Consider the following 15,000-nt stretch of genomic DNA (forward strand, 5'->3'; position numbering starts at 1 on the left):
TTCTCGCCAGCCTTTAGTCGTCCACGTCACGCACTGTGATGTATAAAGTTAGAAAATCAGCTTCTGTATCATAATAAAATGAAATGTGAATGTAACGAGACCAAATCGGGCCTTGTTTATGTCATTTTACTGATCTTCCCAAAGCGGCTCACATTTCTTCAGTATATAATATCAATATAACCCTCATTTGCTCGCAGAAGTCTACTAAGACATTGTATTTTAAGTAATTTTTTTCTAGTTCCTCAAGTTTTATAGTATCTGTAACTGTTAATTTAGGAAGAAATATTAATAATTTCCTTACCTGCTGCCATGAACATAATTTGTAAGCAGAGCAACACAAGAAACATAAAAGCTACAGTGTGTGTGTTTGAGACCACATCATTTTTTTAATATTGCAATTTGCATGTGTAATTAATACAGTATGTATGAAGAAAATTTTAATTTACCGTATTTTCCGGGCTATTAGTCGCGCTCTTAAGCCTCTAACCCCATCAAAAAATGACTGCGCGCCCCACAAGCCAGAGCGCCCTATACACGAATCCACTCGGGTGTCCCAGCACGACTTCAGTAAACTACAAAGCCGCACCACCCACAGCGCACGCAAACACACACGGAGCAGACAGCGACCGCACAGAGAAAAACACCCGCAGACACACTCATCACTCCATGCCGACGAGGAACTGGAACGAAGGAACGAACCGAAAAATGCGAGTGCAATGTGCCATTTCTAGACACGACTGAACAACTGAGTCACTGCGAACACGCCGACAATCCAGCGGTCCCAGACAGCACCCTCCCTACACGCCACAACTGAACAAAGCCCAGAGTCACCGTGAACGCACCAAACAAACAAAACCACTCACCCATCCAACTGTTGTGTTTCGTTTAAAGTCCGGTGCGGTTTATTTGGGAAAAAAGCTCAAAAATAGACCATTTAATGACAGTGTGCTTTATAATCCAGAGCGCCTAATAGCCTGGAAAATACAGTGTGTATATATAGATTAACTAACTTAGTTTCATAAAGGGTACAGTTCAGGGGGACTTTCCAGCCGGTTTCCTGTCAGATCCTCTCAGTCTGTAATGCAGTTTAAGATGAGACTGAAAACTTCCCTCTTCTCTGTGGCATTTAATAAGAGCTAGTCAGGTCATCTTGGTGTTTCATTGTAGTTTTCATATTGTGTTATATGTGTATATGTGTCTGTTTCTTCAGTTTTTTTTTTACTTTTATGTGAAACACCTTAGTCAGCTGAAGTTATTTTAAATGTGCTATAAAACATAACCAGAGTCCGCCCCATTCTCTCTCTGGCCAACACGGTGACGCTGATGCTTTTATCACCAGTCGAATAGACTACTGTAATGCCCTGCTCTCTGGTCTTCCCAAAAAGTGTATTTCAGGTTTGCAATTATGACAAAATTCTGTAGCGCGTGTCCTGACGAGGACCAGAGGGCGGGACCACATTATACCGGTTTTAAAATGACTGCATTGGCTCCCCCTGAGTTTCAGGATCGATTTTTAAAGTTCTTTTACTGGTTTTTAAATGTCTTAATGGTCTTGGGCCTTCTTATCTTTCAGAACTGCTTTCACCCTACGAGCCCTCGTGGACCCTGTGCTCCTGCGGCAGCAGCTCCTGGTCATTCCCAAAGTCAGGAGAGGCACGGAGAGGCGTCTGTTCAGTACTGTGGCCCCCGTCTATGGAACTGCCTGCCGGAGGAGCTCAGGGCTGCAGAGAACGTTCATGTTTTTAAGAGTAGGCTCAAGACCCACCTTTTTAGCTTAGCTTTTGAATGAAATCTTACACTTTTACTTGTTTCTATTGTACACATTTTATTATATTTATTTTATTTTAGGCATATTTTTAGGATTTCCAGTGTTCCCCCTGTAGGAGCCTCTGCAGCAGGAGCAGAGGTCAGCTGTAGCTACCGGGTCTGTCCTGTGGGCTCCTGGTGGAGGGATGGTGCCTGGGATTCATCTCTCCCCTGGGCCCTGTGGTCGTTCCTGGTGGTGGTGGACGACTCTCTGCTCCTGATGTAGACGGCTCCTCTGATGGTGCTTTCTCAACTGGTTCGCCTGTATTCAGCCTCACATTCTACTTGGTGTAGTTTTGTGTTTTTTTTACCATGTTAGTGTGTGTGTGTTTGTGTGTGTGTGCATGTGTGTGTTTGGGTTGTTTGGTTGTGTGGGGTCGGGCAGGTGTGGGTATTGGGTTGGTGGGTGGGTGGATGGAAAATGTGGGATTGTTTTTTAATCACTGTAAAGCACTTTGTGTTACAGTTTGTATGAAAAGCGCTTTATAAATAAAGTTTGATTTGATTTTGATTTGATAAATGAACTTGAACTGAACTGAATTTTTGGCCACCTGTAATTGAATAAATGTAAGAGATAGATACAGTTGACAGACCCTCCACCAGCTCTATATGACGTTGTGCAACTTTAAAAAAGCATACTCACATGTGCACATCTCTCTCTCTGCAGGGGAACTGCTGGGTGAAAATCTGTGCCCAAAATGCCCAAAAAGAAGACAGGTGCGCGTAAGAAGGCTGAGAATCGTAAGGAGAGAGAGAAGCAGATTCGAGCGAATAAAAAACATGTTGATGTGGCTAAACATCCCTGCAACGTCAATATGGTGAGTGGACACGGCTCCTTTCAGACACGACTTCAATACACGCATCAAGAATCTCGGACTTCCGCTCATTGCGCATTGCATACTGGGAAGTGAGCATCAAACCGCCATGTTTGTTTTCCTAGTGCGTTTATTGCCAAAGCAGATCTTTTCTAATCTTTTGAACCATATCGCTTTTGTTTCTGATTCTGATATTGTCATATTTTAGTTTTGGGATTCAGACATCGTAATTGTGTGGTTTTTGGATCCTAACAGCGGAAAACGGCTTGAGAAATTTGTTTGCGAACTCCATAACTGCAAAAGGGAATCAGATGTGTGTGACTGCAAACCTTTGTTCAAACTGTTTCCCTTCCCAGCGGAATTGAAAAATAGTGAAAGGCGAAGGTGATGGGCAGGATTGATCCACGGGATGGACAAGAAACTTTTGACTGCCTAAATCATCCCAAGTTTGCAGCGAACATTTTGTCTGTGGAGCCATCAAAGTCATCTTGTTAACTTGCTTTTTGTCTTCTTTTTAGGAATGTGACAAGTGCCAGAGGTAAGTTTTTGTTTTTTTTTCAGAATAAACTGCAGTTGGATACAAAATACTGAGACAGATTTTAAGGTTCTACTAGTGTATTACAAAAAAATTATTCTTGTGTGCTTTAAGCCATGTTCCGTCATCAAAAATATATCTTGAGCTTGTTATTAGTCTACTTGTCTACATCTTCAAAGTTCAAAATGCTCTGATCCACCTTGTGATGTCACGTAGTGGTAGCTCCCTAACTCTTAACTCTTAACTTCCTGTAATTTTCAGCGTATTTTTCAGCTTTTCTTCACAAATTGTTTCTTGATTTCTTGACTATAATTTATATTTACAGTTGCTATAATCCCACCAAATTAAGTCAAAATTAGGCATAAAAATGTGTCATATGCACATTAATATTGTGTTTGTAGGACACAGAAGAACAGGGCTTTCTGCTATTTCTGCTCGGCTGTCCAGAAGCTGCCCGTGTGCGCTCAGTGTGGTCAGTAAATCTTGTCATTTTGTGTTTATTCTAATTCCACTTGTAAAACAAATTAAGTTTGGTTTTGTGTTTTGATTTATCTCAGGTAAAATGAAGTGCATGAAGCCTTCAGATTGTGTCATCAAACATCCAGGCGTCTACACCACTGGAATGGCGATGGTGGTAAGTTATGACGGTGTCAAGTTGTCCATGTCTTTACCCTGGGAAACCTGATCATGGCAGTGAAGTAGCAGCTAACCAAAACTTTCAGGTCAGGATTCCAAACATAGAGAGACTTCCACTGCAAAATAAAATGTACATTTATAATAATAATCATCTAGAGGAGATTGTGTCATTCCTCTTATAAAGAGCCTTTAGCCAATCAGCACTCTCATCAGAGCTTGTAAAGAGCAGAACACCATCCCAGTCTCCATCAGGAACATTTACACATTTACTCTAACCTTGAGGTGCTTCTGCTGTACGGTTTAAATTTGCCCTAAGCAGCGGTCAGCTCAATCACAGGACTTCAGTGGCAGGGGCAGGAGTTTCAGGCAACATGACGACAACCCCAAGCTCCAGGCCTACACCACAGACTGTATTTATGTCATATATATACAGTCACATATATACAGTTACAGTATATCATATATACAGTCTGTGGCAGTGTCTCCAACCTTTTTCCTCCAGTGAGCTACCTTTACAAAAAACAAAAATACCAGAGAGCTACTCATTTTAAAGAAACTGAGTATATAAAAGATACACAGCCTTAGATTGGGTACAGTTAGATGCTCATAAAACATAAACCATTTATTACTGCACATTGGGCATCAAAGGCGAGGAGAAAATTCAGTTTGTCGACTGGACAAAAGTTAGTTTGGTTGAAGATGTTTCGCAGCTCACCCAATCAGTTCTGAACTGAAGAAGCAGCTTGGATGAGCTGCGAAACGTCTTCAACCAAACTAACTTTTGTCCAGTCGACAAAGTGAATTTTCTCCTTGCCATGGATTCTACCTGGACTGAGGGATTCTTCACATTGGGCATCAAAATTATACATTTACAGTGGTAATAGCCATTTACAACAATTTGCGTTTTTCAGCACATTGCATATAATTCTTGAATCTCTTGGCGAGAGCTACTGGTAGCTCCTGAGCCACAGGTTGGAGATCCCTGGTCTATGGCCTACATGAAGCAAAGCAAACATTGTGGTGCTGGTGGACAGTGATGGTGGTTTTTAATGCCCTTAATGTGCAATTTTTATTTTTATTTTTTGCAAAAACTGCAAAATTCCTTTATCGACATCTTCCCTCTCCTGCATGACACTTGTTTTGGTTTTACCTGGAGCAAGTTGGATACGTCATTTTGACAGGTTTGATGTGATTGGCTAAAGAGAAACTGGTGGGTGGGCACTTTGGGGCGGGTCCTAAATCCCTGTCGCTGTCATCTTGTGGTTAATTGTGCATGTGTGTTTGTGCATCTGTTCTGTTCTTCTTAAATGCTTTTACAGTGTTTAACTATCTGTAAATTATGCAGCTTTTGTCCTGTGTCTGCCACTTACTAATCCAAACCAGTCCAACTTTATTTGTATGGCACATTTTATAAACAAGACAGTAACGTAAAACATGTAACTCTAAAACGTCAGCAGAATTATGTTTCAGACAAAAGGAACAAATAGAAATAATAGATAAAAATAATAAAATCAATGAATAAAAATAATAAAATCAATAAGTAAAAGCAGTACTAAAAAGATTAAAATAGTTAAAAACAATAAATAAAAGAAAATAAAAATAAATAAAAGACACAGAGGACAACACAACTCACGCAATGTTAAAAAGCCAGAGAATAAAAGTGGGTCTTAAGATGTATCCTGCATATTTTAATGTTGCTTGTATTCAAGTCTGAAACTTTTCTTTTGCTGCTGCCCACGTTTCACTTATATTTGTGTCTCTGTCTGGAGGGTCAGGGGTTAGGAGGACTGCCTGATTTACTGCTGTAGTGCAAACTTACCTACATTTGAACAGTTTTATTGTTTTATCTCATTGTAATTCCTCTTTTTAGGATTCTTTCTGTACATCTGACAAAAGCTTAGAGATGGAAACTAACCTAAACTAAACTAAACTTTGCCATATTACACAGTTGTAATGTTGGTCAATATGCACTGTCCTTGTTATAAATAAATAGATAAATCCATTCATTAAATCAGTCATTAATCATGTTACAATGATTAACCAACATGGGCCAGTTGTTGAGGACGTTGTAAAATGGTGTGAAGAGTCATATCTGCTCCTAAATGTATCCAAGACGAAGGATATGATTATCGACTTACGAAAGCGAGCGCCTCAGTATGATGTCACGGAGATAAAGGGGCAGTCAGTTGATTGTGTGGACTCGTATAAGTATCTTGGAACACTCACTGATTCAGAATTGAGCTTTGACGATAATTGTAGTGTAAAAGAGGCACCAGCGCCTTCATTGTCTGAGGAAGTCGTCCTTTTACCATGAAGACAGAACCACGATGACACTGTTCTGTAAAACGTTTATGGACTCAGTTTTAACGTTTTCACTGGTCTCATGGTTTGGGAGCGTCTCTGCTAAAAACAAGAACTTCCTGAATCTGTTGGTTAAATGGGCGTGGTGATTGTCCATCCTAACAGCGGCCTGGACTCTCTGTACTCAGGACGGGTACAGAGGATGTCCCAGAGTATTTTAAGAGACGTGCAACATCCACTAAACTCAGAGTTTCAGCTGCTTCTCTCTGGTCAGAGGCTTTTAGTCGCACGATCTAGAACGAATCGTCGAAATTGTAATCTATTTATCTAAATATTGTGTGTTTTTAACATATACAATATTTGCTGTGATCTTAGCCAAGCGTGATGGATGAATCTAACTAATTCTTTATGGAACAAACCATTCTGCACTGGAGCACTGTCACACTTTATTTTGTAATTGTGTTTTTATATGTGTTTTTTGCATATAATGTGGCTGTTTGAAATGTGAAATGTGGAACCTTCCTCTCAAATCTGCAAAGCAAATTTACCTACGGGTATGAATAAAGCAACCTAACCTAAATCACCAATAACACAAAAATTAATCTTAAAACTTCAGTTATTCTACAGACCAAAGGGGTTTAGGCTGAAGTTTAACATTTATTTTAACTCCCACTTTGATACGAAGTTTGAAAAGTAAAGCTTATTATTTGAGAATAATTTTGTTTACCTTTTCCTAGATTACAGTATTTCTTCTAGTTCATTTATTTAAACTCCTTCAATTCTGACTGTTTGTGTGTGTGTGTTTGTGCGTCCACCAGGGGGCGGTGTGTGACTTCTGCGAGGCCTGGGTCTGCCACAGTCGGAAATGCCTGAGCACTCACGCGTGCGCCTGCCCCCTCATTGATGCAGACTGTATCGAGTGTGACCGGGGCGTCTGGGATCACGGTAACTCTGCGTTCTGTTGTCTCTCTTACTGGAGGAGAAACACGGCGGCTTCACTTTGTTTCCACTTCCAACAGGAGGGAGGATCTTCCGTTGTTCCTTCTGTCAGAACTTCCTATGCGAGGATGATCAGTTTGAGCACCAGGCCAGCTGCCAGGTCCTTCAGGCAGAAACTTTCAAATGTGAGTGAGTCTGAGTCTGCAATTTATGCTTAATTGAGTAATTCCACACACATGAATCATTACTCATGTCTGCAGGGTATTTACATGTACAGAGTTCATTGATCCTAGATTTCTTAATTTGTTTTAGGTGTTTCCTGCAACAGACTGGGCCAACACTCATGTCTGCGCTGTAAGGTGAGTCACTATTGTCAGACTCCATATTTTAAAATACAAATGGGTGCAGCAAACGTAACTCTTATACTCTTAGACATCAGATTTAACTTCTCTAATGCTCTAATGTAAGGACTCGTTTGATTTATTTTGTATTTATACATTTATTTAAAACAAGGACACTGAACAGAAAACATTAACTCTTTCCCACTTGGACGCCTAGTAGGAACAACCCGTACATATATGACTAGAGCTACACATAGAGCATAACTGCATAAAAGAAAACAGACTTCCACGAGTGATTATAAATGATTTTCACACTCATGAATTTAATTGTAACACAGACATATTCAGTATCTCTGGAAACCTTAGACTCTGAATTGTTCATTTATGGATGTTTAAATGTGATTCAGCTCATTTACAGGTTTATAACAGCTCACTGAAAATGAGAGTTTACCTGGTCAGGTGCAAAATCGAAAACCGAAAACTACATTCAGCATCTGATACATGCAGGTTCTGAGTACTATATTCATTTAAATAATTAAAAATATATTTGTCAAAGTATTTAAACAGATTTCATATCACCAGATACAGTATAGCCAAGGGTACACCTGTTTGGACCTAATTAATTTTTTCCCTTTTAACTTCGTCAACTCATTTAGCTTATTCAACTTACTTAACTTATTCAACTAATTTAGATTATTATAAAATTATAATATAATAATAAAACTCTTCCCTGTCAGTGGGTGTCTAGTATTTGTCATCTTGGTTACTTTCTTGTGCGCAGAGCTCTGCATAAGTGTTTATTTCTGTAGCAATCTGTAGCAACCTTGAAAAAAAGACTGAAATATTTCAAAGGATTCGCCTGAGCAACATCCAGATTTCTGGGCAATTTTGGTTCATAATCGAGTATAAAGTCCCGGATAGTTTGTTCGGATATCGCAGGACTCCATACAGACACATCACCGGCATTCTCACCTTCATAAGTTTCACTCTCCAAAAGTCCGTCACCGTTTTCTACAAGGGAGAAAAGGGAAACAAGGGAGGGTCGTCAAATGTCGTCTTCTCAGAGAAAAGATGCTCTGTGCCAGATTTAGCTACAAGCTCCTTTCCATCTGCAGTCCTTGGTTGGGCATAATACATTAAAGAAATTATTTACATTATCTCTAACAACAACATTTCATCAGTAACAGTGTTTCCTTAAAATAACCACAATAATCCAATTCATCATTACACATCTAAAACAATCAAAATGAATTCATTCTAATTTCCATAAATACAAGATTTAAAATTCATCATTATCTTCTAAAAAAAATTTTTGTGCATTACATTATACAAAACATGTTTCTTGTGTGTTGTTCAAAGAAAAGAAAAAAAAACAACAACAGATGAGTAGGTGATTCTTTGAAATAAATATGAAAGTAAGGCCATCTCTGCCACGAGCACAGCTGGAGTTTGAGAAGTGCCTGTAGGGGAGTGTGGGCTCTGTGTCCACATAAACATCACTGCTTGGTCAGATCCACTGACCCACAGGTTGGCTGGTCTGATTCCAGCTCCACAGATGAATGCTGCTGTTGTATCCTTGGGCAAGACACTTAACCCACCTCAGCCCCAGTGTCTGCGTACACTGGTGTGTGAGTGAGTGAGTGTGTGAATGGGTGAGTTGTTCCTTATTGTCAAAAGCTTTTAGGTGGAAAAGTGCTGTATAAAAATGTGACCATTACTGTATATTATTTAGATCATGTGCTAAAACGATCAGCTAGAGCAACACCTTTTCAACCAAACATTACAGTACTACAGAGAATTCAGTGTATAGTACTGTACACTTCCCTCCCTTTGCCTATTAAAACCACCCTAATGTATAAACATACATACAAACAATATAATATAATTATATTTAGTGCTCCATTTTTTTGCTGCTGTGTGTGAGAAAGTCGACTGTCCCATTGATAAACAAAATGAATTCGTGTATCAAAAATAAGAAAACAAAAAAACTATTTTCTTCTTTATTTGTCTCCAAAACCAAAATGAAAAAAACAGATAACGATTAGTTTTTTCAGTGTTTAAATGAATAATCAAAAAAACTGATAATGGCTTCCCGTTTCAGTGACTTAAATTGTGATGCCGGACTTTTGCACCGCATACGGACGAAACCAGGATTAAACCAGGATTAAACCAGGATTAAACCAGGATTACACCAGGACTGAGTGTCGGGACGGGCCCGGAGGTCCTGAGACTGGGACTGAGACCGGGACTGGACCAGGACCAGGACTGAGAGCAGCACTGACACTGGGACCAGACTGGGACTGAGACCAGGATTGAGAACGGTTTAGTCCTGGTTTAGGCTTGCTCCAGTCCTTGTTTAGACCAGGTTTAGTTCTGTTTTAGTCCTGGTTCAATCCTGGGATCAGTCCTAGTTCAGTTCAGTCATTTTTTTCGATTATTCATTTAAACACAAAATCGAAAATAGTCGTGTTTTTGTTTTCAAATTTTTGGTTTTATTTTGAAAAATGAATGAACGAATGATACACGGATTAAAATGGCTGATTGACACATGTAAAATAAATGAACTATAGTCTTTTCCTGAATTATAATCACCCATGATATTGGTATGAACCTCGTGTTTTTTCTTGCAGGCCTGTTACTGTGACGACCACGCCAAGAGCAAAGTGTTCAAACAGGAAAAGGGCAAAGCACCTCCCTGCCCCAAGTGTGGCCACGAGACCCAGGAGACCAAAGATTTGAGCATGTCCAGTAAGTCTGTGGGCCACGTCAGGGGAATGCCATATCTATGCTGCGGTTTTGTAATACAACTGCCCCTGTTTATTTGCTGTTTGCTGCTGTAATTTGGCCTTCCAGACAAACAATAACATCTTAATGGGAAAAGCATTTACGAACCTTCCACCAAAAAACAGTTACACAATACATCTTTAAGTGCCCTCGTGAACGATGTATTTTTATAGGGTTAATCTTTGCCCCAGTTTAAGCACTCAACTATAAAAGAATTCCCATGTCACGGCACTCCCTCTCGCTCATGTCTTTGTGTCTGAACCTGAAGAGCAAAGAGTGAATCAAAGAGGAACAGTAAAGTCCACACGGATGTTCTACACTGCCTGATGTATGACCTTTTTATTAAAACAGAACAATACAATCCAGAGTCTGTATAAAACTAAAACTAACATTAGGGTCAAGTGAACTGAAAGTGCCTTCGTAGTCCATGAATGCTCTGCATGTATGCGGACACCACATTTTCAAAAATGTATTTTGCGAAAATAAGGCAGAACACCACCACAAATTTTGGATATGTTAAAAACAGACATCTAGTCTTTCTAAAACAGTCCATTTTATGTTGGTGGGTGCTGTCATTTTTTTTGGTATAACATGGTAAAGATGGCACCAATTTATTTTTTCCATTTTTATCACTTAATATCTTCTAGAGCATTCATCACAGAGGGTCAGTTTTAAAATACAAAGTACACACGTGGGAAGGTGTATGTTCTAGAGCACGACCGATATATCAGTTGGCTGATATTATCAGCCAATATGGGCACCTGGACGCATATCGGCTATCGGCCGATATGTTTGCTGATAGGGGCCAATATTTCCCGTGGGCATGTTACCTCATTATAAAGCTTAGACTCTCTACATTATGTTCATTTAATCCAATTTACAGACAGATAAATGTCCTCATATGTGGTTCCGCATCAGTATTTATCTGCGGAGTCATTTGTCTGTGTGTGTGTCCGTACTGTCCCTGAACACACCACAGAGTCACGTCACTCACATGTTTGCTTACACCTGCAGACATGGATCCAAACACTGAGATTATTTTCTTTTTACGGACAATCGGTTTGAGTCTGGATTAAAAGGACATTTATTAGTGCAGACTTGTGATGTGAGGAGGAGCCTGTGTGAGCGGTGAGTGTTGGAAATATGTCGACTCTGAAGCTAGTTTTTTTTTTTTTCTCATTAGCTAGCGATTAGCTGCTGTAGCTCTCGCACATAAACAGTTTTCTATTGGTCTATTGTAAAGTGACTATATTGGCTGTATATTTGTTACCGGACCTGCATTGATATGTAAATGAGCTGTGAATAGACGTGTGAATGATGATACTTGCACATATAATTAATTACTCTGGCGCGCACGTATTTACGGCTAAAGGCTAATAGCGGTGGTTTCTTTACATCTAGTAGTGATGGGTCGGCCGCGAGCCGGCTCCTTATTGGGAGCCGTGTTTTCTCTTTCTCTCACTTTTTTTCTCTTCACGCCGCGTGCAGACTCATGGTAGTTTGACAGCGGCAGCGGCTGAAAAGGAAACTTTCAGAATTACGCCTATGCATAGGATGGAAAAAAACGTGCATATTTGGCTGTAGTTCAGCATAAAATAAATAAACCAGGTCTAATCTTGGCCTTGAGAGAGGGAGAGAGATAGAGACCGAGTCCTGACACTCAGTCCTGGTTCAGTTCTGGTTTAGTCCTGTTTTACACATGGTTTAGATCCGTTTTAGTCCTGGGTTAGTCCTTTTTCAGTCCTGGTTCAGTTCTGGTTTAATCCTGCTTGCAACAAAACAATCTGAAGAGCCGCTTGGGACCCAAAAGAACCAGCTGCTTTTAGTGAGCCAAGCGAAAAGGGCCAGTTCTCTAAAAAGAACTGGAATACCCATCACTAGTAGCTAAAATGTGATGCAAAAATTCCATTAGGCCGAACTTCTGTCTCTAAATATGATGTAAAGAGGCAGAATAACAATAGACGTTGCCTAAATAAACCCAATTTAAAATCCACCAGAGCCAAACCTTTTTAAGCAATTCAAGATTTACAGTGAATTTTTACATCACTAAATATATCGGCGATTATATCGGCCATCGGCAGCTCCAACTCCCATTATATTGGTTTCATATCGGCCACAACAAAATCCATATCGGTTGGGCTCTAGTATGTTCAATAACAAACATCTGTCTTTGAAACTTTGCACTTTCCACAGTCCTTCAAAGATGCTCTCATATTTGAAGAGTAGAATTTTCAAGCAAACTTAAGCCCTCAGAAATCTATGATAAACCCAAAGCACATGGTAAAAGTCCAGATTCTACAAGTACATTTGCCAAATTTTAACCCTTGAAAATTTGAAGGACCTTAAGTAGTTTTTTTTAGATACAACAATCTGAAAGTGGCTCCTTGGACAACTCTGCTCAGAACGGGTCACGGGGGAGTTGACAAAATATTTTTCATGACCAATATGTTGGAAAGTCTGTGAAATTCCTAGAATTTTTTCTGTCAAATCTTGAGAGCGGGACTGAGACCGGGACAGAGCTGCTCTGGTTCTCCGCGCTCAAGAACCGCGGCTGGTTTCGAGGTGGCGCAAAGCCTCAGACTGACGAATTCACACCAGTGAAAATGAATCGAAATAAGAGCTTTTGGTTCAAATGGACCTGGTCCGGGACCAGACCGGGACCAAAGCGCTACTGAGACTAGGACCAGACCGGGATCAGAGCGAGCCTGAGACCAAGACCGAGACAAGACCAGGACCAGACCGGGACCAGACCGGAGGCTCAGAGCCCACGGCAGGGCCGGAGCTCGAAGCTGAGGCTCGGACCCCGTGGAGGCTCAGAGTCAAAGCTCGGAGTCCGACCTGGTCCCGCTCTAGTCCCGGTCTGGTCCCCGTCTCAGTCCCGCTCTGGTCCCGCTCTGGTCCCGCTCTGGTCCCGCTCTGGTCCCGGTCTCAGTCCCACTCTGGTCTCGGTCTGGTCTCGGACCTGGATCCGTCCTGATTCAGTCCGTATGCGGTGCAAAAGTCCGGCATCGCAGTCACGGAAGTCACGTAAACGGGAAACGGCCGTTATCCGTTTTTTCCATTCTTCATTTAAACACAAAATCGAAAACTGAAAAAAACGAATCATTATCCGTTTTTTCATTTTGGTTTTGGAGACAAATAACGAAGAAAACTGTTGTTTTTTTCGTTTTTTTATATTGAAAAACGAATGAACGAATGATACACAGATTGGGTAAGGTATCTTTGAGCACACATTTTTAAATATTAATGAAAGGTAAGATCTAGATTGAACGACAAAAAAAAAATAAATCTGAAATATATAGCCAAATATATTTGAGGTGTACAAAAATGTACTGCCACAGTGTGACTTTTGTAGGAAGTTGAAAACTGTTGAAAAGTGCATTTACAAAATTCTGTCTGATAATGTTTGACAAACATCAGGCTCTTATAATGAAACAAACTGGTTGGTCTGTGGGATGTGCACACATAAGGGGGCTTCCTAATTATTACATTTAGAGGAATATGTGTCACATTCAAAGTAGGCGGAGGCGCTATGACTTACTCTTTACTGTGGGCCCGGTCAAGCAGAAAAATACAGCAAGGCCAAAAATTCAAGTTAATGCATCTGATATAAAAAATTATTCAACAGATACATATGTACTCTAGTTTATGAAACTACTTTACCTTTACCTTTTTTCTGTACCATTTTTGGTTCTAAAGTTACATACATTTTAAACAGACCATGTATGAAACATGGAACAAAAATTATTTCCCAAATTTCAAAGACCTGCAAATCATGTAAATAAATTGATGTATTTCATCATATCTTGTGTTATTCCATCTTTGAACTGTTGATGAAGGTACATGATTTTTCAAAAAAATTTATTTAAAATGATAAAAATTAGCTTGGAAGGACTGACACATTTGATAGAAATAGTTTCCTTTCATTTTGAAATAATATTAAAGTATTCGGAAGAAAAAAGCTGACAAATTATGTAAAATCATGCACCTTCTACTTGTTTGCACAATTTTCCCTCCGTTACTTTTCCCTCCGTTACCATGACCTTTCTTAATAAAAAATCTCATGACTCAAAAAGTAAGAGGTTTTTCAACCTAATCTTGTTCCATATGGTAGAAAACTATATGAAGCAAATATTAAAACCAGTTTGTTAAGGATATGTAAGTGAGAACCGCTAGTTATCACTGTTTGTATTTATTGTCCAAAAAGTGCTGCATATTTCATTCCCTCCATTACCGACATGAGTTTTTAAATTTTTTGTCAGCAACTTGAAAGAATATCACAGGTTTAACTTTACCCTGTTGGAGTGTAACTCTTTCCTACATTCTGATACTTTACTTATTTCAATAGTCCCTCTAGTTTCTGAATAAGAGCTATTTGAATGTAAAAAATCTGCCTCTGTTTCCCTCCGTTACCACTTGACAGGACCTCTTTGCAGCTGTGTCACAAGGTGCATTCCACCAAGTTGCACAAGACACAGAGCTTCGCAAACATGCAAACCAAACCCTTGGCCTGTAGCAGTGTCTAATTTATGTCACAAATGGAGTAACATGTTGGAAGGGAGTGAGAAGGATGTTTTAATTATGATTGATGATCATTTACTTATTACTTAATGCTGTTTGGCGTCGGTCTAGTTTTGCTCGGGTCAGTACAATTCATACACAAAGTAATCAATTCAAATCACAGTACAAAGAAACCAAAATATAAATAATCATCATAAAATTCACATTAAAAGAGAAGCGAGAATAAAAACTTTCTGTCTTCCGATAAGTGACTCATGATGTACTTCTTTTGTTTAGCACGCTCCCTGAAGTTCGGCCGGCAGAGCTGTGCTGATGACGAGGA

The 15,000-nt window shown here is 39.8% G+C and overlaps 1 protein-coding gene across 2 annotated transcripts in view; it reads left to right on the forward strand.

Moving 5' to 3' along the window:
• The window catches only part of znf330 (zinc finger protein 330), a 19,176-nt gene that overhangs the window by 3,830 nt on the left and 346 nt on the right, over nt 1-15,000 (forward strand). Inside the window, exons 2-11 of one of the 2 annotated variants that reach the window (XM_020917790.2) lie at nt 1,574-1,748; nt 2,474-2,624; nt 3,140-3,159; nt 3,558-3,628; nt 3,714-3,790; nt 6,912-7,038; nt 7,113-7,217; nt 7,345-7,391; nt 10,004-10,121; nt 14,955-15,000. The exon at nt 14,955-15,000 is cut by the window's right edge and continues 346 nt beyond it. In XM_020917790.2, coding sequence (XP_020773449.2) covers nt 2,505-2,624; nt 3,140-3,159; nt 3,558-3,628; nt 3,714-3,790; nt 6,912-7,038; nt 7,113-7,217; nt 7,345-7,391; nt 10,004-10,121; nt 14,955-15,000 — 731 coding nt within the window. In that variant the 5' untranslated portion in view covers nt 1,574-1,748; nt 2,474-2,504. The remainder of the gene's footprint in view (nt 1-1,573; nt 1,749-2,473; nt 2,625-3,139; nt 3,160-3,557; nt 3,629-3,713; nt 3,791-6,911; nt 7,039-7,112; nt 7,218-7,344; nt 7,392-10,003; nt 10,122-14,954) is intronic. The other variant, XM_020917789.2, reaches the window with a different exon arrangement.

This window comes from Boleophthalmus pectinirostris, unplaced genomic scaffold (assembly GCF_026225935.1).
Source record: "Boleophthalmus pectinirostris isolate CB_2022bp ecotype Guang Dong unplaced genomic scaffold, ASM2622593v1 HiC_scaffold_22, whole genome shotgun sequence".
Lineage (NCBI taxonomy): Eukaryota > Metazoa > Chordata > Actinopteri > Gobiiformes > Gobiidae > Boleophthalmus > Boleophthalmus pectinirostris.